Consider the following 22060-nt stretch of genomic DNA (forward strand, 5'->3'; position numbering starts at 1 on the left):
CGTATTGCATAAGATGAAAACCATTACAATTTTTACCAATTTTTCAGTGAATAAATCATTGAATTTTTGTCTAGTAGACAGCCTTACCATTTTTTGGTTACATACTGTGCTTGCCTATTCTCATTCTTGATGCTCAGGTTTTAGGAAGATTTCTCAGGCTTTTGGGACTCCCTCAAAAATCTCTGCACTTGTGCAGAACTAGTGCCAGGAGTGCCAATGTTGTGAATGTGATATTGAATGGAGCAAAGTAGGCATAGAAAGATGAGTTCTGTCTAGGCAGGCTGCAGAGTTTCACGGTTTTCTAAAGTCATGTAAACTACTCTAGAGAATTATATTCCTCTTCTAGAAAATGTTAGGTTTTTTTTCAAATGGCAGAAAAATACAGAGAAGGTTGTTCAGTCAGCTGTTTCATTATAGTGTTGTAGTTCAATTGGTGGGCCATCTACCCTGTAATGTTGACAAAGAGATGCTGTGAAGGAGCAGAGAGATGGCTGCCAGGTACAGCAGTGGGTTCAGCTAGCCCCGCCCCTTATACCTGCAGCCAATGCCAGGTCTAAAAGGGGGAGAAAAGAAGGGAGCCTGGCTCAGTCAGGGGCTGGCTGACTGACAAGAGGCAGGAGCTCTCTGTGTGTCTACCTGAAGGCGCAGCCACTGGAAGCAAGTAAGTCTTCCCCTGCCAAGGGGAATCTACCGCCAAGCCCCAACTGTGGAGAAACTGGACTAGCAGGGCCATGCCCCAAACTAAAGGACTTGCATAGGGAACAGTTCAGACAGCAGGTCCTGAGTGCCCCCCCCCCTCCCCAAATCTCACGGCTGGGAGCACGATCCGTCTCCCCAGTGCAGGGGTGTGAGTCGCCCAGGACTCTGAGCCAGGACCTGAGGGAAAGGAAGGACAGGTTCCCTCCTCCAGCCCCTAACCAACGATCTAACCACTAGGTTGCCTGGCCACTGAAGGCCCTATCACAAATGCATATTTAAAAAAAAAAAAACAGGTGAAAAGAATTGGACTTCAGTGACTGACAGTGTCTTAATTTTTTTCTTATTCAATTTTGTAACCATAATGAGAAAAAGCTACATACTAAAAATCTAGAAAAGTTCAATTTAAAATAAGTTAAAGTTTAAGGCCTAAAATGCATCATCACCTTGAAAGATCAGTCCTTCAGCCCTCGTATAGATTGCACCGATCACAACACGTCTTCCATTCTGCTCGTATTCTGGCCTTCCTTCTCCTTGTGCAGCCATGTCTTTTCACAATAAAATCTTCCCATCTCTTTGGAGGTCAGCCGAGTGGTTGTTTCAGTTCCTGTGGGTACCACTCAGCGACAGCTGCAGTCCATTGATTGTCAGTGAGCCTCGCGGCATTTCCGGCCCATCGCATTTTACTATGCCTGCTCTCAATGGCGACGTCTTGCACTCCCCACACTGCTGTCTGATCACTTCATTGGGGACTCGGTTGTGGATTGAAATTCCCAGAATTCTTCTTTCCATCACCATCTCCGTGGCAGACAGTTGTTGCTCCTCTGTCTTCGTCAGCGCCCATGTTTCGTTGCTGTATAACATTGCTGGGAGTACTGTTGAGTTGAAGGTATTGTGCTGATCGCCGAAAATACTGTCAAACTATAGAAAATACTGCGAGAACTCAACACAAAAAGCAGCCAAGTCAGACTGAAAATTAACCACTCCAAAACGAAATGTATGCGGTCTGATACCTTGCCAAAAGCCCAAATAACAATCAAGTGTGAACAAATAGAAGAAGCTGAGCAATATGTCTATTTGGGCTAAGAAATTAACATGTGCCACGATCAGGAAGGTGAATTCTCGCAAAGAAAGAAAGCAGGTTGGCGCGCATTCAATTCTATCAAGGATGTCCTTCAAGGAAAAATCAACAAGGCAACATGCGCCAGCCTCTTCAACTCTACCGTACTGCCTGCAGTGTTGTACTGCAGCGAAAATGCATCATAAAGAAATATATTTTCAGCCCTACAAAGGTGTGCCAATTCGTTTGTGCTATTAATTCCATTGTTATTGGTGTTAAACCAGAGATGAATTTGGCCCAGTCTGTTGTGTTGCCTGTGTTACGCAGTTAAGTACCAAAGATTATTCCTAAAACAGAATTTACTTATGTCCATATCAGCAAGACATTTGTGAATGTGAATAGTCCCATTGACTTCAGTTGGACTGCTTACACACATAGGTACCTTGCTGAATTGGAGACTTGGCTAACAAGGCTGCATTTGCAGTAAGTGAAAGCTGTATTTATTTTTATACAAAACCTTCCCCTCTCCCCCAACCAAATACAGCTTTGATCTGTTCAAATCATGAGGGTAAAATCAAGGAGTGACAAATCGAAAAGGACAAAAATCAAATTAGTCAAACTTCCACTGCACTCAAAGGTGTAAGTCCATCAATTTGAGTAGTAAAGTAGTATAGGTGTGAAATTCTTGTCAACTACTTTCTTGTTTTTCTCAAGTGTATAAAAAGCCAATAAAATAATTCAGATTTTTTTCCAGAAAAAAACACCAAAAGGGTTCTGAGCTATGTTAATAAATGAGAGTACTGAGTAGACTTTACTTTGAGAACTGTGTGTGCTGTGCTGTACATTCCTCAAACTATGTTGAAATGCAGCCAGAAACACGTGAAAGGAATAATACTTTCTTTAGTGTATTTTTACATATTACATGTCTCTTTCCTTCAGGCAGTGAGATATGATAATCACTATACCAACACAAAGTACTGTCTGTGTCAGATGTTAAGAGAACAGTTAGAAACCACAGAAGGAAAGAAACTGCATGCTGCACAGTCGACTCAAGAAATCTGGTAAGCATTTTATATAGGGAGTAGGAATTGCCATACTGGATCAGACCTGTGGTTCATCTAGTCCAGTATCATGTCTCCAGCAGGTGCCAGCATTTCCTCTGCTGGTACCAGAGGGATGAGCTTTTCCTTGACTCAAGCTAATTCATAGGGGATTTTTTCTGCCACTGTCATACTGTAATTCTGTGTTTGCAATATGCTGTTTTACATCTTTAGGATAACTGTTTACCTCCCTTTCTTTTAGTTATCTGGCAACGAGTGTCAGTGTTAGCCAGAATGTGCTCAATGCAACTGTATGCAATGTGTCCTTGTCTGTCTGGCCACAAGAAAATGGGGCTGTTGTCTCTTTAAGGGCTCCCTGTATAACTAGTAGCAGAAGGGGGAGGAAGGGGAAAGCTTGGGGGGGGGGGGGGGGGAGGGGGGTGCTCTGATTGTGTTAAATTTTGGATGCATCTAGAGAAATGAAAGGCATAGTTTATAAAAATGAAATAATTAAACCCAGACCTTCACTATATAAAAGCAGTGTTATGCCATTTTGAAAATACGTTCCATAGCTTTTTTTGCATTTTTGTACACCTCAAAAGAGATTGACCAGAAAGCAGTTTCACAGGCCTGTCTTAGCATGTCCATAAGCCTTTGGAGCAATGTTTTGAACAGTCTATTTAATCACTACATAACTGAAGAACATTTAGTTCTTTTTAAAATGAGAAAACATCTCTGTAGATAGTAATATGATTTAACACTGCTACCTAGTGGTGTTGATGCTAAATTGCCCCTAGTAAAAGTTTTAGCATGCTACAGTTTTCATTCTGATTGAGTGCTAGTGTGTGCACTAATATATTAAGGTCAGAAAAGAGTTTACATGGCTCAGCATATATGTATGGCCTTATCCACTCTAAGGAACATCCTCATTTACATAATAATTCATCCTGTATTGTTCTACTGATAACAATGGAGACCATAGTGTGCACATGCATTTTTACTATTGAGTTGCCTACCCCACTATGAGACATGTTATGATACAGTGGTTTAAAAAAAATACCGAATATTGTGTACACTACAGCTTTTGTAGTTACTACCACCTGTGGGGAATTATGGATTCCAATTTTGCAAGTGCAGTTGCACCTATGATCTATCTAATGCATAAGATGTTAATCAGAAAAAGGACTATAAAAATGTCACCTTGCTCAACAGATCTGCTCTCTGTGTATTCAGAGACTTGTCTCTTTACTCTTTTGACAATGTTCGCTACTTTTTGTTCCTACTAGCCCTTCAGAACTGATACAGGTCTGGGAGAGAGAGTTGGGTTCTTTTTTGACATATGCATCTGTAAAGTTGTAATTTAATTGAAATGGCAGAGTCTGTGATGGCTTCTGGCTTGGCTTTCAGATGCCAGGTTGAGTCTTTAGGCCAGCAGGTAGAGGAATGAACTTCTTTCTTGTAAACTGAGCAAGCTTTGCAAGAAGTCAAGAAGAGATGATGAACATAGAACCCCATGACTCTGGACAGTGTTACTTTGCAGTATATAACCTTTGCAGCATATAACTTTGCAGCATGTACCTCAACTTTGTTTTCTAAGCACATGTAAATATTTGAAATACATTTTTAATATTTATTTTAATTATTAAAATTGTGTGTGAACACACACAAATTCTCTCCTAATGCTAATAGAAGTAATATTTTTTAATAGTGAGGTCTTTGAAATGGGCAGTTTCTATGAAGAAACAATAGCTATTCTGGAAGCTAAGGCATCATTAAAGGCCAAGACGCAAGATGAAGATGAGCAGATGGAAGACACAGATGTGATAAAAATGGCTGTTAGATTTGACAAGTAAGCATGCAAAGTTAATTCTTCACCATCTTTTTGAACTTACAGTTACACTTTTGTCTGATCTTTGGTACCTGACAAAACTTTTATAGGTGGGAATCGGCAGTTCAGATATTACAGCAACATCTTGGATAAACTTTTTAAGAGGAGACAGTCCATATACTGTTTAATTAAATAGTGCAATATGTTAATTGATGATAATAAATTTCAGGTACACATAAAAGAACGTGAACGTTGATCTAAACGAAGCTGTTTTGTGTATTAAAACTTCATAGAGTTTAATTCTTTAATGAAATTTAATTAAGTCTCAGTATATTTTTCTAAATACTGTATTTTTTTTCTGCTGACACAAGGAAGTTCCAGCAGGAAATTACGAAGTGCATAGTATTAAGCAGCCTCAAAATGCTTTTCCTATTAAGAAAATATATTTTTTAAGGGATAACGGTCAGTGATTAGTTAAGTATATCACTCTACTGAAACTAGCTCTCCTAAACGTATGTATTGTGCAGGAGCTTGAAAGCACATTAATAATTTTTCTTTAATATGTACCAGGAATCTTCAGACGATGTCTCCAGGCATTCCATGAGACATTAAATTGAGGAACTGTGGGAATCACAGTTTGTAAACATTCTGTTATTGATCTAAGACAGTGGTCCCCAACCTTTGCCGTGGGGTGGGCACCGGATGACTAGCCGCCGAGGACAGTGGCTGCCAGACAAGCAACTGCCGAAATGCCGCCGTGAAGCAGCAACGTCAAGAGGCGTTGCTGCCGAAATGCCGCCTAAATTCGGTGGCATTTCAGCGGTAGCACTTCGTGATGTTGCCGCTTCTCGGTGGCATTTCGGTGGCTGCTTGTCCGGTGACCAGTCGGCGGGCGCACATGGATGCCCCGGCAGGTGCCATGGCGCCCACGGGCACCACGTTGGGGACCCCTGATCTAAGATCACCTAAATTTGAAGTGATCCTGCAGAATAATTTTTTTATACTTCATGTTTATCCAATCTCTTGAAGAACCTGTCAGTCCTGTCCCACTGGTTGAATATTGCGCAAGATGCCTTTCAAAGGCAGTCACTACGCTTTCAAACTCAGCAGGAGTGACTCCCTAAAGACTGAGCATGATGTCTCTGCAGTATTTCTATTCTCTGCCTAGGAACCATATTCCCAGTTCAATAGTAGAAGCAATGTCTTATAGAACCAATCTCACTTTTTTCTCCCTACCCTTTCTCTCCTCCCCTCCCCCCAGTAACAAATTAATTCCTGGAAAAGTTTTTAAACCACTATTGGAAAATGTTTATGATAATGATCAAAAAAACCCTGTGGTGTGGCTTGTCAGATTCAGTCCGAAACTCAATAGAATGCAAGTAATTTGGCCCAGCTTTCCTATCAGTACCTTGTCACTGCTTGTATGACTGCACCGAGTGAAGGTGGGAGGTGTTTAATAAGGAAACAATATGTAATATTAGTTTTTAGATACCAATTTAAAGATGTATTAATTGAACAGTTCCCTGAGAAAAGGGGTGGGAGACCCATCGCTTGGGAGTTTTAAAATTAGACTGGAAACAAAAACTAGTAAAAATACTATAGTAACTATTCCTGCATTGATAGAGAGATTACCTGTCTAACTTAATATAGGTCTGTTCTATAGAAATATTTTCTGTACAAACCTTTTCACTACAATTGTGGGATTATTTTGTATTTCATTTTTCTGTCTAGGCGAGAATATCCACCACAGATTACTCCCAAAATGTATCTCTTGGAATGGTGTAGGAAGGCAAAGCACCCACAACCTGTTTATGAAACTGTGAGTCTCTGCATTTCTCAGCAAAAGTACAAGGCAGATCCTTAGCTAATGCATTTATGCCATAGTTTACTGGGGACTGTCAGGAAACTGAATTGATTGGTTTGAAACAAGATGATCTCAAAGTTTAAAAATGCTTTTTTATTTTTGAACTGGAGTTCTGTTGACACAGTTGCTAGACGGTTTGGTATGGACACACATGTAGATTACGGGGAGTTATAGCATGAAATTAACACATTTCTGCAGCATAGAAACATTTCTCTTTAGGTGTGAAATTTGACCTCCCTTAAAATCCAATGAAAATGTCCATTATTTTTTCTGTATGAAACTAGTAATCGGTTTTAGTACTAATAATAGTGAACTCAAGTATTGGGCAAGCTTCCCCCTTACAATTCTGTCTATGTATCTCAATTCTGACCTGCACTTCTTCCCACTGCCACCCCCCCCTGTGGGCGCCTCAAGTGGAAATAGACTCATAGACCCATAGACTTTAAGGTCAGAAGGGACCATTATGATCATCTAGTCTGACCTCCCGCATGATGCAGGCCACAAAGCCGTCCCAACCCTTTCCCTTGACTCTGCTGTTGAAGTCCCCAAATCCTGTGGTTTAGAGACTTCAAGTAGCAGAGAATCCTCTAGCTAGCGATCCCTGTCCCATGCTGCGGAGGAAGACGAAAAACCTCCAGGGCCTCTGCCAATCTACCCTGGAGGAAAATTCCTTCCCGACCCCAAATATGGCGATCAGTAGAACCCCGAGCACGTAGGCAAGATTCTCCAGCCAGACCCTCATTGGCCATTGATACTATTTACCAGTGATGGCACACTGTTCATTTGACTAAAATCATGTTATCCCATTAAACCATTCCCTCCATAAACTTATCTAGCTTAATCTTAAAACCAGACAAGTCCTTCGCCCCCACCGTTTCCCTCGGAAGGCTGTTCCAATATTTCACCCCTCTGACGGTCAGAAATCTTCGTCTAATTTCAAGCCTAAACTCCCCCACGGCCAGTTTATATCCATTCGTTCTCGTGTCCACATTAGTACTGAGCTGAAATAATTCCTCTCCCTCCCTGGTATTTATTCCTCTGATATATTTAAAGAGAGCAATCATATCCCCCCCTCAGTTGTGAGGTAATTTTGTAATACACAGAGCAAGGGGATATGGATGAAACCATCACATTTATTAATTATATTTCACTGTGCCTACATTTGAACTCATTCCTGTGTAGATGAAAGAAGTAGTGTCTTACTTCAGTGGACCACCTTGTCGTTATGTCCAGATTATAAACATTTTTAAATTCACTAATAGCATTTTTAAAAATGCCATTTTGCTGTGTTCCTGAAAAAATGTGTGCACTGCCTGTCTGAATTTTCCTTGTGTCTCTGGAAACACATGATAAATAATACCGTATCTAATATTGAAAAGCTAAATGAGACATGGAATATTAGAATGCAGCACCACTGAATTCCTAGAATTGTGTTCATTCTTGCTAATGTCATCTAGTATGTCACAAGTCTGCTTTTTCTTTTCTGTCTAGGCAGCAGCAATTTTTGCAACTGCTGTGGTAGATAAACAAGAAAAACATGTTTATAAAATGAGAGTGCAAACAACTGTTGCAAAAGGACATCTTAATTTCAAAATTCTAACAGTCTACTCCATGTCATAAGTGCTATGCCAGGTAGTTCATGTTTGCAGGATCAGGTTTCTAAGTGATTAAGCAAAGGTAAAGAACCCTGTAGTGGTGTGATTTGGGCCTGTAACTTTTATCAGTATAAGTTTTACAAAGTTTGGATTTAGAGTCTCTTTTATATAAGAAAAACTAGACAAGTAATGAAATTGAAAGGCAACGGATTTAAAACAGATAAAAGAAAATACAATTTTTAATACAACACAACTTATTGTGGAATTCATTGCTGCAGGATATGATTTAAATCCAAGAGCTTAGCAGGATTCTAAAGGGTTAGATGTGAACATGGATAATATCAACAGTTTTATTAGTTTTATTAACATTATAAACATATATGAGAGACAAACCCTCAATCTGTTACTGACTAGGGTTGGGAAGAAATTTCCAGTATGCACAGGTTATGATGTAATTGTTACAAGGTTTCTTGTACTTGCCTATGTTGCATCTGGTGCTAGCTGTTGTTAGAGATAGGGGTAAGTGCTATGTGCCTATCAAGCAGTTCTTGAAGCAACTCTAGTTTGGACAATAGATTCCTTGAGTATTTTGAACATGTGAGGGGAATTTTGCAGTGTGAAGGCTTAGAATGTTAATGGTGTTACATGCTCCCAGAGTAAAAACAAGACTAGGAAGGACTCTGTTGTTGCTCGTTTTACAAAATGCAGTAAGTTACACCTGTAATTCTCTCCTTTCTCTAGGTTCAAAGACCATTAGATAAATTATTCTGTTCAGTTGTCACAGTAGCTGAACAAAAATATAGATCAACCTTATGGTAAGTCTTCTCTGATGTGTTTTGTAACTGGACCTTAATAAAATATTTGTTTCTGTGATGTACTGTTGGAAAGGCAACATGTAAACATGGAGAGAAAAAATACTAAGTAAACTTTACTTTATAAAGATATAACTGGGAAGGAAAAAACTTTAAAATGTTTCTGTAAAGTGGGCCATGATTAACTGAGACATGCCAAGGAAGAGCGAGTTCCATAGCTGAGGGCCCTTCATAGCAGAAAGACTGTCTCCAGTAGTAGGATCCTTAAAAGGTAAATAGTGTGTGAGCCCATATTTCCACTAGGACAGTCCTCAAGGTGGCCTCAAATAAGGCAAATGCCTCTAACATTAAGAGTTTTAAACTGTTCTACTAGAAAAAACATTTCCCCACCAATATTTGAGCTACAAGCTTTGCATGGAAACCTTTGTCAAAGTGATGCCGTACTTCCTAATCTTACCCACTATTTTCATAACATTCCCTCATTAAGCAAGGGATTTTTGAGGGGAGACTTGGCCATCCTCATAACAATAACCTTTACCCAGCTGCAAGACTTCTCTTTTTTTCAGGATGGAGAACAAGATACAATCCAGTTGGCAACTAGAGATGAGTGAATAATTGATCAGAAGAATTTGGCTTGTTTCTAACCAAAACTGTATTTTTTTTTCTGTTTTTCATGCTGAAATGAAAAACCAAAAATATTTCCTTTGGATCAGTTAACATTTGACATTTTTGGAAGTAGATGGCAATATTATCAACTTTTGCTCCAGAGCAGCGACAGAACTTGTGGGATTCATAAAGCGAAAGAGGTGGTTGCATATCAGCAGCATTCTGATGATACTCATCCCAGTGTTTAGGAATATTATGTATCTGTTTCTTTGAACGAAGTCTTATAATGGTTCAGGCCTGGGATACTCGAGCTTATAGTGAAAATCAGATTACATTAATTTAATTGTTTTATAGAATAGATTTAACAAAAATGGGTGTATGTTGCAATATAGGAGACACAATGAAACAGACACATTGTAATCAAATATATTGACTATAAAATATCTTTGTATTTGTGTAACAAGTCAGCTTTATTTCACCGCATTGCTCCTTGGCATTTTGTCCTCTGATCTACACAAACTTTTCCATGTGCTTACTGGAAACCCTCTTTCCTTCTCACTTTGAAGACAGGAGGAGTTTTTCCATTGGTTAGAGTGGGAGCTAGATTGGAGCCCTAGTCCAATTTAGGAATATTTACAGATTCATGTTTCTATAAATGTTCTGCCTTATTGTACTGTGAATACCTTCAGTAACTCAATGAATAAATAAAATAAAGTGAAATGTTACATAAAGTTATGAAGGTAGCAACTTTTTAAAATGTTTCTTATCCCAAGACTAGGTTAAAAAAAACAACAACCTAAAGCTGGGAAGAAATCTGTCTATAGTTTGAACTAATTAATTTATTGAAACACTGAATCTGAAATGCCAATGATGATAAATACTCAGCACTTGAAACGCATTCTTCATCCATAGATCCCATCGAAGATAAGTAGTATTCCCATTTTACAAATAAAAAATGAGGCCGAGAGGGGTTAGGTAACTTGCCGGAAGTCACATAGTAAATCAGTAGCTGCCTCAATTGATGCACTAAGGTTCCACAATAATATTTTATAGAAGCATCTATTAATAATGGAATTCCTTGAGTTTGTCGCAGGCAGATATACTTAGGATCGCATCTAGTAAATTGCAATTGAAGATCAGTGTTGGACAAATCCCCTTTTAATACGTATATACAACAGACAGCAGGTTATTTTAGCATTGTGCTTCCAATGCTATAATTGTCAATCAGCATTCCCATGAAGTACTCAGACTTCAGCAAACTTCCAGCTAGACCATAATTCTCATTCCAACCTTAGCTGAATTAAGAGAAACAGAATCCTTTCATGTGTTAAGTTTCAAGAACATATAACCCTGCCCTCAAAGCTAGTTTGTTGGGTTTCAGTCCTGGTGGAGCTGTGCCCATTTTCGTTGACTTCAGTGGAATTGCACTCACATTAGGGATAAATTTGGACTTGAGGATCTTTCCATAAATTCTTTTAAACTCCGTGTGGTTTATTCAGGGCTTTTGATGTTAGTAGGAGTAAGGGTTGCAGCAATTGGCCAAACTCCTATTGATGTCCTACCTTCTGAGTCAAGACTGTGGGGACTGCAGGATTTGGCTCCGTATTCTTAGACAGCGTTCTCTTACTTGGAGTGACACAGGCACCTAAAGAGAGGTGAATGTGCCTCTGGAACTGAGCTCTTTTCTTTTCCACCTGTTAGGCTGTCGTAGGTTTTGCATACTGTTTATTTCACTGTGTTGCAGCAGAGACAGGAAATTAATTCTTTCAGGCATGTAAAATATTGTACTTGGCAATATGCAGGCTTTGCTTTTACTTTTACCTGTGCTCTGTCTTACTCTTCAGGGACAAGTCAAAGAAGCTAGCAGAACAGGCTGCAGCTATAGTCTGTCTTAGGACTCTGGGTCTCCCAGAGGGGAAGCTTAACGAGGGAGAAAACCACCTGATTAACAAACGCAAGAGAGAGAACGAGGAGTTCCTGAACAACAAAGAACATGAAGATGACCACCTTGTTGAGGCTTCACATAAAAGAGCTCATTTTACTGAGGGAGCTTCTGACTCCAGCTCTTCTGAGGTGCCACGATAGCATGAAAAGCAAGCATTCCACAACTGTGCAGCTACCAATTCACTTGCTTTTTTTTATATCCTGCTATTATATTTCATCTAGACTCTATCAGTCGGAGACAGGTAAACTCTGCCCGATTATGAAAACCTACTGTACTGGGTAAATGTTTTTTGTTTTTTGCTTTGGTGCCTTTCAAACAGGATAAATTAGCAGCCTGGGTTTTAAATAAGAATGAGAAGATGATCCCAACATTAAATTCTGTTTCAATAGTAAACTATTTTCAGTTTAGCTTTTGAAGTGTTGAGGTTTTTGTTTAATATATTTTATAAGTAGAAAAAAGTTTTAAACACACACGAAAGAGGTTCTTAATAGATTGTTTCCAACTGTTGGAGTTTTGGTGTAGTTTTCATTAACAGGGATAAGTATGTTAGAAGTTGTCAGCTCTTGTCTGAAAATACCTGTAACAAAGTTATAGCAGGTTGTGTCATGATCCCTAAAGTATTTTGTATGAAGAAGATATTCAAAACATAATTCATTGTTGGTGAACTAAATCAAAGTGGCTTCCCTATTTAAAAAATAATATACACCTTTATTTTAAATGGAAGTGTCTTCGCTAAACCATTGTTTTCTAACGGAACAGCAATATCTAACTGGGATTGTATTTAGAGTTTTTAAATCAAAAAGATGTACGTGCATATTAAAAGTGACAGCTACTCAAATTTCTGAATTTTTAATAAATCTGCATAGTTTGCATTTAACTGAAAAATAATTGCAATTCGTTTCCTACTTTGTAGACTGCAGTTAAAACAGTTTTAAAAGCTGCTTTCAGAACTAAATGTTCCAGTTTCACACAATGGTTTTAGTCACAGAACACTTCAGAGCAGTGACAGAATTTGCAGTCTAGTTAACAAGCCATAAACTTCAGGAATAATCCTTTCCTCACTGAGATTCATGTCTGGGACAGGAGCTTTTGTCAAGGGCGTTTTTAGACCGTCACAAGGAATGGTCATGCAAATACTATACCAGAATCTGATTCATTCCCTGAGTTTTGCTGGCAGAACGCAGGTTGCAAGGCCCAGTGATAAGAAGCAGCACAAGTTGACTGCAATCAAGCTCTGCTGGACAGGTCAGAATTGAGCAGTGCATCCCCAGTTCTGAGAGAAAGCATAACTGGAGCACCTGGGAGATCCACTGGAGCTCTTCTGGATCACCATCCATAGTTTCCTGGCAGGAAGTGGCCAGGCATATTGCGGGATCACCATCTATGCTATCATTTACTGCCAGGGAGGAAACTGCCACAATGGAAGATGCAAACTGCAAATCCTGCACCTCTGGGAGGAGGTTTATTAACCCCCAGTCTGACCAAAACTCGAATTTCTTGATTCTCTTAGTTTAAATAAAGCTGTGTGTCCTGGAGAGTGGTGATGTATCCCTGGATGAAGATGCTGGCTGACAGTAGAGACCAGGTGACTTTTAACAGCCACACTTTAGTGTTGCCTGTTCCATCCCATTTGGTATGGCATTTCCTTCAGTAGGCCGTGGGGTTGGACAGCCAGAGGGCATCCTATCAAAGAAGGGAGCAGCCTTTGATTCGGCTTCCTAGCTTCTCTCTCCCTCTGAATCTTAGTTTATTCAAAGGTTTTGCATACACAGGCTTGTCCTCTTCCATAAGTAAAATGTAAAGTTCTTATAAGTGACATAATTTGATGTCATTTTATGTTTGCATGTCAAAAATAATAGTCTTTTAAAAACTTTTTTTTCCTGGAAAGGCAGGGAACTTATGGCCCCTAGTGCCTGCATAATACTCACATGAGCCTTAGTATCAGTGCTGCATTCACCACTAAAGGTTTATGGAATATTTGGGCCAAATAGGGTATTCAAACACAAGAACCAGAGGAGCAGCATAATGGAATGTTTGTACCCTAGTTCTGACTCCCTTTGAAGCGCCCAGAGAAGTCACTCAGCAGAAGGTCAGCAATTGAAGGCATGGGGCATTCTAGGATGGAAGCCTTAGGGCCATGGCCTGTGTTGCAATGCTATTACACCATTTTCTTGTCCTGGCAACTGGCCCTACATGACACCCCCCCAACAAGCCACACCTTTCTCTGCTCTTGGCAGAAACAGTATGCATCGGGAAATAGAATTGTGAAGGGAACCATAGCTGGTCAGCACACAGATGCACGTTAACCCTGCTTTTATAGTATCTATGTGCACCAGTTCGGGGGTGGTCAGAAAGGGACTATTTGGTATATGGCCTCTTGTGGGGAAGAGAGAATGTAAAAATTAATCATAGGGAAATAATAGAAGATCAGAGAAGGTGCTTCCTTAATTTAATATCAATGTCCAAAGAAAATATGATCAATATTTTTAGTGTGCAGCTACAAAACATGTATATTGTGAATTGGCTGAATCAAACTGAAGTATCATTGAAATAAGTTAAATTGTCTAGAAGACCTAATGCTTGCAAGGTAAGTGTTTAAATAACTATGTGATCACAAATCATTATTTTATTTATCTAGTATGATATTTGTATAAGTAACTACAGTTAGTTGAATAGTATATAATTATGGTAAGATTAACAGTGAAGCATTTGCAAACAAGAAAGTGAGATGCTGCTTTGCTAGAATGAATATTTCAGGCTAAATTTGGCAGTGATGTAAATGAAAAATGGTCAAAAAATGGTTGCATACAAAGTGTGATTTATGCTGCCATTCGATGTCCTCGATGTGGGTCAGGAAAAGCAACTTATGGGAGTCTGTAAGTGTTTGTGAGGGAGAATCCTTTATCTGATGCTATGATTACACTGCCCCATGGTTCAGCCTTTGAGGGCGTGAACAGCAGTGCACATCAAAGGGCTGTGCGGTAACTCCCCTATGCGGACACCGTGGACACAAACTAAAAGGTTCTTAGTTTTCATTAATGTCTTTCTGTTTGCAGAGGACTATGTTAATGTGAACAGGGAACCTTTTAGTTCACTCCTGAAACGGCCACACAGGCGAGTTAGAGTGCAGCACTTTGGTGTGCACTGCTGTTTGCGTCCTTGTAGTCCAAACTGCAGGGCAGCATAGACAAGCCTTAATTGCTGTTTCTGCTGCATTCCTCCTAACCCACTTTCCTCTGCTATGTAACTTTTTGCACCATTCACATCACTGAATTCATGCTAGATACATCTGTGATAGTGGCACCTGCATATACCAGATCTGAGGTTTGCTTTTGATCTTAAAACCGGTTCTTATTCTGGGGAACAAAATGCCTTTTTTTCTAGAGACTGTTCTATTCAAGGTATTGGATTGGAACCATATCTTTTGTAAAAAATTAAATAAATAAATAAATAAAATAAATTAAAAAATATCTAGACTGTGGCTCATCTATAATACAGTTTGTCGTTTATATTTTCTGCATTCTCTTTTGGCTAAAAAATGGATTTATTTTCTGCGTATTCCTTGTATAAACTGAAGATGGCAGATGTCTTTTGTGCAAATGCCAATTCCTATACTAATGTATCTTAGCAATACAGCTATGCACTACTGCATTCTTGCATAAGATGGCAATCCAGACCATAGCTTGGATTTCAAGAAGAAATTTAACACCAATCATAAGAAATTGTGTCTGCTTAATTTAATGTGGCCATGCTATATGAATATGGTAGTCAGATAATATTGACAGAAGTCATTCTCTGTTTTAAGCATTTGTTTGGTAAAGGAATTTCACTACTAAATAGTCCTTGGAATTTAATGAACAATTGTTCTTTTCTGTCACAAGATAAAAAATATGTGAAGCCATGCTTGATTCTTGACATTGATGGCACTGGGACAAGTAAATATAGGTAACAATACCCTACAAAGTGTGAGGATTAACTGTACAGGATCTCTGTGTGTAGGGAGCATATAATACTACTCTGTTTATTTGTAACATGAATGGGAATGTGAAGGCGTTCTGAGCCTTTTATCTTGGATGCTCCCAAGTTGGAGACTACCTCCTGAGGCCTTGTTGGTGGAATGCTTTTTGGAATGTCCCAGGCTCCAAGCCCAGCCCTGCCCTGGAATGTGAGGTTAAATGTTGGCGGTACAAACACAGAGTTTGAATATTTAAATTGTAGAGTTCCCTGGTACTGCAGTTTCAGAAAGCTGGCAAGTGTCAGCTCAGCTGCTGTCTGATTCAAAGAGTAAAAATGTCTTTAGCTTTGTTTGTTTTTTTTTTTGTTTGTTTTTTTTTTTTGAGTGGAGGGTTCACTTACCCGTTATGACCTGCAGAGGAGCACAGTTTTCAAAGTGCTTTACCCAGCAAGCCTGCAACTGGTCACAAACAGGTGCTGGCTTGTTAAAGAAGCTCTCATTCACAAAAGTGTTTTGTTACTTGTTTTGTAGTCAAAGCCACGGGCCCAATGTGTCTGAGGGTATGTCTACATTGCAATAAAACATCCATGGCTGGCCCAGGTCAACTGACTCAGGCTCATGGGGCTATAAAACTGCAGTGTAATCGTTTGGGCTCAGCTGGAGCCTGGGCTCTGGGACTCTCCCCCCGTTAGGTTTCAAAGCCCGGTCTCCAGCCCTAGCCCCAACATCTACACTGTAATTTTATAGCCCCAAAGCCTAATCCTTATGAGCCCAAGTCAGCTGACCCAGGGGAGCCACGGGTGTTTTACTGCAGTGTAGACATACCTTCAGAGACCAAATATGTTAAACAGGGAGGCTGTTTGTAATAGTGTTTACAAAAGGGGTCAGAGGCAAGAGGAACTGTTCCAGATTGGTGATGTGGCTTGTAATGTTAGTGGTGACCCTTCTGCTGCTATGAATAAGCTTATGTTTGAATCTTATTCTCTCACTGAGGACAGAGCTGATAGAAAGTAGTGAAGGCAACATGAGAAGCCATTGAAGAGAGGGGATTGCCTCTATTGTTGATCAGCAGTTCCTTAGGTCAGTTGAGGACTGGAGTTGATGAGCTGCTATGGGAGTCAAGACCAACCATCCTTACTCAGAAAAATAGTAAGCTCAATGGCTGTGAAATAGCAGCTGAAAAAATGCATGGCATTCATGTCTGTGTATAGTATTCACTTAACTGGCAAATGAAAATGTCAGTGCCAGACAGTTAATGGGAATCTGTCTGTTCAATATCTGTTGGATCAATAAATTAATACCTGCCTCCTGTCGCCAGGTGGTGGGGGAGAGTCTGTTTTCCTTGTTTTTAGCATGATCTTGTCTTATTCTGGCAAATCTCCTATTTTATTCCTGTGGTATTTTACAAAATACTGTGTACTGAGTGACACTGTTCACTCTGAATTTGTTTTCCATTTCAGTCACTCCAGACCAAATGATGCTACAACTCCAGATTGTGTGATTATGTGAAAGATGGGGTTGCTGATTTACTGTCTTTAAAAGTTTCCGCTTAGCTGGTGATTGTAACTGAAACAGTGATCATGTAACTGTGGGCATGTATAACTGATTGGTGCTCTGGGTGCAACTTATGGAACTGGACCTGGACACTGATCTGCTATCTTGATCTGTAACCACTAGTCTTAGAACTGTGCACATATATCTGACGGTTTTATAATAATACCTTTGTTGATTTGCAAAATATTAACGCACACATTACCTTCAGTAGGAATTTTGGGCCAAATATAAATTTGTATGTGCCAGTGTTGGTGAAGCAAAATTTGGTAATTTTAGCCCAACTCTAATCCTGGATTTGGCTGTTGTCTTTCATTTTTCTTTTTCTTGTGTGCATGGCTAATTTCACTTCATATTGAAAATGAGCTAAAGCAAAGGAATCTACCTCAACCCTTACATCTATGTAAGGGGTTGAGCAATGGTCCCTGTGGCCTTCCTAAGGTTCTCTGGAAGAATAGGAGAAGAACTTGAGAGATAAAGGAGGTTTGAGGATGGGGGAGCTGGTGTTGGGTAGAAGAGTGGTTAGGGAATACTGGAGCTAGAGTATCCACAGAATTTGAAAATTAGTTCACAAGGGATACTCTGACCCTCTGCATGAAGTTTTCCACAATGATGCCTTTATGTACTGAGTTCGTAACTTTCAACAGCATGTGGCTCCCACAACAAAAATTATATAACTCAACAAAGAATTTTCAATGCCTTGGGTACATAAAGTTTTTTATGAGGGCCCAATGTAAGTGGTTCCCTGGTGTCCTACACCCACAAACTCTCCCAGTCAGCTAGGAGTTTCAATAGCCAAAGATATACTAAAGAGCATAGAAAGGGGAATCCCCCCACCCCCCTGTTTCTGGGCTCCCAGTTAGGTCTACAGCTTGAGTACTTGCTTATCCCACAAAGTTTGTAAGCTCTGCTTGTGTAGGGGCTCTGCTTTGGCTGGGCAAAGGGTTCAGAAGACATGAATTTGACTTTGAATTTCTCCAGTTCATAGGAGAGGGATTCTCTTCTGAAGACTTCATACTGTGCCTGGGATGGTGTCCCTGTGCTCTCTAGTATTTCCAGATTATGAAGTTTCTTTTAAATTCTCGTTTGTTGAAAACAAACTTAGGAAACGCCATGTACATATTTAAGATCAGACAAACGTAACATTGCATGCATAGTCTTAACTCTGCCCTTGTACATATGATTTTTAATTACCTATCACGTTTCTCAAAGCAATAGAATATAACATTTTTCTTTTAATCTTTGATGTACTATTTACTATTCTGTGCAGCTAGTGGAAGTCATTTATGTGAAAAGTACAACATAAACTGTACTTTCATAACCTGGTTCAGATTTAGTAAAATAGAGCAATAATAAGAATGTGCTGGCATATATAGGGTGCACAAATTTGTAGCTAAATTAGTTCCTTAATTTTTAAAGAAAAACAGCTATTTATTTGTTAAATTGTCACTCGACCGCCAGTATTTGTTTTACAAATGAATTACAGTAACAGTTACTAAAGAAGCATGAAGCTGCTCTCTTGACTGTGCTGACATTTGTGACAAGAGTGTGCCCCAGCATTTGAATGAGTAAGAGCAGCTGGTTTTCAGGTAAGCTCCATTCATTAAAAACTTTTTAGTTCACTTAAAATTGGTTTAATATTTAAAATGTGTATATAGAGAGAGATTGAATGGGGAAAAATATTGGAGAAATTGTGGTGAAAGAGGAGATTTTATACATAAGTAGTAGAAATGTCCAGTCATTAGCTGGGATCCTAGATTTCCGTGATTGGAGAAAAAAAACAAAATTGTCTGATTAAAAAAACATAAAAATCTGTGTTTTTCCACATTTAAAATGAAATACTGAACTTTAGTTTCCCTAGCCACGATATATATAGGTATCAGTTGAACATGACTTTTTTTTATATATTTATAATTTTTAAGCAAGTTTGAAGTCTACCAATGCCATCAATCATTATAATAAAATTAATAGAATTGCAGTATGTATTCTTATATATACCAAATACTTCTATGTCTGTATACTATATTTTCAGATTTTTTTTTAAATGCACAAAAAATGTGAAAATTGCTTTTATATTAAGGTTACTCTCTTAGTTAGTCCTGGAGGCTGAAGTGAAATTTGAGATGCATTAAAACACGATACGCTGTTGAGTAACCTCTATATGCCGGACACAGTTTACTGGAGTATGTTTAGCTGTGTAAATTTAAAGCACATTCAAAATTCAACCCCCGGAGGGAGAGAGTGCGCAAATTGAATAAATGACACTGGTACTTACAGTAAAATGTAATTAATAGTTAATTTTTTTTATTTTTTCACAAAATGAAAAACTATAGCTTCTCTGTAAAAATGCTGTTTAGCATTTCCTTTGTTCCTTTGTTACAAGTTATTGGTGAAATCCTTTCCACCTGGATGTGCAGATGCACAAGTTAGCAGAAGTATGTACAAAGCTGCTCATTAGTGCACAAACAGTAGTGTTGGCCAGCTAGCATCCTGCCATGGCACACAGGAATGTGCTGGCAGTTAAAACTGCAATGGGGTAAGCACTATGCACAAAGCGGGAATAGTGGTTCCATCATCCATCAAGTACGTTTGTTACTCTTGGCAGCAAGTACACTGATGAGAGCGCTGAAGAGGCTCCTGCCATGCATCTTGCTGGCTTACTTTGTGATGAATAGCCATGCAGATCTTGAATGGGCCACATACATCTGGCTCCTTGCCACCACACAGGTGTTGGGCAGGAATACTGATATTTGGCCATAGGTCTGCACCTTGAACTTCCTGCTGGGAAACAGCAGTAAAACGGTGTCCCTCAGTGAGACCCCAGCAATGGCTGGAATTATGGACGTACTAAAAGAGTAGCAAGTATATTTTAAATAGGAGTTTTGAAAAATGTCATTTTAAATGTTTTTCTTTTGTGTAAATGTTTATTTAGGGGGTCTAAGCCAAAGCCCATTAGTCAATAGAAAGGCTCCCATTGACTCCAGTGGGCATTGGATTGGATTTAAATTTTAAGGTATTAAGCATTTCAGTTTTCTTTTCATTCTCAGGTACCAGAAAGTAATGTGAATTATAAATTTAATTCACTGCCTGTTATAGCTCTTTGAATCATTGCATAAGACTCGGAGAAAACCTCCCTTGCAACAAAACTGCAGCACTTATATCCCATGTAACTCCACATCCAACTAAGAAAATCAGAAGTTGAAATCACCCTATTATCCCCTCCCTATATTGGAACTGGGCCAAAACTTGGACACAATGTAGAGGATAAGTAAACAGCTGGGTGCTAGATACGTGTAAGAACCACAAAACACATGTGGTTTTAAAATGGTCTTAAAAACAATTCAATGTGGCGTAGCTTCACTTTAATAAGATAATAATTAGTGAGAATAGATATAATTTAGACTAAATTAATTGGTATTTAATAAAACACTTTCTTTCCAGCAAACTCATTAACAGACCAGCAAAAGAGGTCAAAAGTAGATTACATAGTTGAAGAGAAATGTAACATCAGTATCAGTTTCCTTCTAATGGTGAATTACATGTACAGACTAAACAATGTGAGATGATGGAACTTAATTAACAAATTGTATTTAGAAAACACATGATGCAATTTTGAGTTGCAAATAGAGTGCAGGTATAAATTTATAATGTGTTTCACTGACATTCACCCTAGGAGCTTGTAGCACTTTATAATTTAATGACTGAAGACTTTGTAATGAAGGTAAGTGGTAGTAGAATACAGTTTAATGTGGGGAAACAGTGGCAGCAGAAAAGGTGTGATTTGTCTACGGTCACATGGTGGTTTGGTGGCAGATGCAGACTTAACCTAGGAGGCCTGCCCCCAAATGCCATTCTCCAGAACAGTGGTTCCCAACCTTTTCCATTCCTCCCAGTGTTCCTTCCACAAAAGCCATCTGTTGTATATGACCAAATCTTAAGAAACAAATAGATTCCACTGAGACTATGCAGTGAATGGAATCATGTCATGGAAGGACAAGGTGTGAGATCTCTGAGTAACTGGCCACCCTGATCTGCTAAATTTGCTTGAGAGAGCGTTAAAGATAAAACTTTAATTGCAGGTTGTGTATCTTTCATGAGTACAACACATTCCTCGCTAGGACGAGAAAGGAAACACGTTTTCCCTTTGGTTTTCTGCCTGGGTAAAGCCTCAAAGTCTTAAGCAGAAACATAACTGACCTGTCTGATCCTACAAGTCATTGAATCAATGAGCATTGCTGCTATGCTGTTACTCTGGGTGGGGTGATGAGGGGGAGAGGTCTGAACTCTGTTTTGCATTAATTTAATCCTTTTGCTGCACCTGCATGCACCCTTCTGTCCTTCTGTCTTGAAAATGTTTCTTTAAAATCACTCTGCCAGGGTTCATGGTCATCGAGTTCCACAACTATACCTGGTACATGGTCATGTAGTCACATGATCTTTGGGCAGCACCAAAGCATGGCAAAATTGAAATCTTCTAATGATGGCTGTGTGAGGGCATGATGGATTGGGGGAAGAGAAGAGGAGGGCAGGGAGAGTGAGAGCTAATAGCTGCTAAGCTCTTAAGATTATATACGACATTTTGTCACACAGAGTAGAACTGACGTAGCATTCGCCTGTGGTTTCTGTTTACCTGAAGTTGTACTAAAGTCATATCTGCACTACAAAATCATGTCAACCTAAGTTATGTCGGCATACTGCTGCCACAGTTGCTATATCGGTTATGAGTACACTTGTACTCCTTGTGTCGATTGTGTGTGTCCTTACCAGAAGCGCTTGTATCGATGCAGAGTGCAGTGCACCATGGGTAGGTATCCCACTGTACAACTCTCTGTCATTTAGTGCAGGGTTCTTTTGGGAAGTTCTTGCAATGCCTAATGGGGCTGAAATGAGTTTCACAGGAGTGACTGGGAGCATCGGGTCAAGTTCCCATTATGCAATGTTTTCCATCCCATAATTTCATCTCATCCCATAATTTTTGCGCCTTCTTTTCAAAATCCCAGAAACCCAGGTATCCCTCCTCGCTGTCCACCATCTCTGACCGAAGCATGGAGCCTGCACAGCTCTGCGCTGTTGTCATGAGCACAGGGCACATGATCTGCAGTATTTGC

General features: G+C 39.4%; 1 protein-coding gene across 2 annotated transcripts in view; it reads left to right on the forward strand.

Moving 5' to 3' along the window:
• Positions 1 to 14874, forward strand: part of DUS2 (dihydrouridine synthase 2) — a 49652-nt gene extending 34778 nt beyond the window's left edge. For both annotated transcript variants that reach the window (XM_034788380.1, XM_034788381.1), the window contains 5 exons: positions 2696 to 2817; positions 4505 to 4645; positions 6356 to 6443; positions 8825 to 8898; positions 11346 to 14874. In XM_034788380.1, the coding sequence (XP_034644271.1) occupies positions 2696 to 2817; positions 4505 to 4645; positions 6356 to 6443; positions 8825 to 8898; positions 11346 to 11586 (666 nt within the window). In that variant the 3' untranslated portion in view covers positions 11587 to 14874. The remainder of the gene's footprint in view (positions 1 to 2695; positions 2818 to 4504; positions 4646 to 6355; positions 6444 to 8824; positions 8899 to 11345) is intronic.
• Positions 14875 to 22060: the final 7186 nt, after the last annotated feature.

Source organism: Trachemys scripta, chromosome 13 (genome assembly GCF_013100865.1).
Source record: "Trachemys scripta elegans isolate TJP31775 chromosome 13, CAS_Tse_1.0, whole genome shotgun sequence".
Lineage (NCBI taxonomy): Eukaryota > Metazoa > Chordata > Testudines > Emydidae > Trachemys > Trachemys scripta.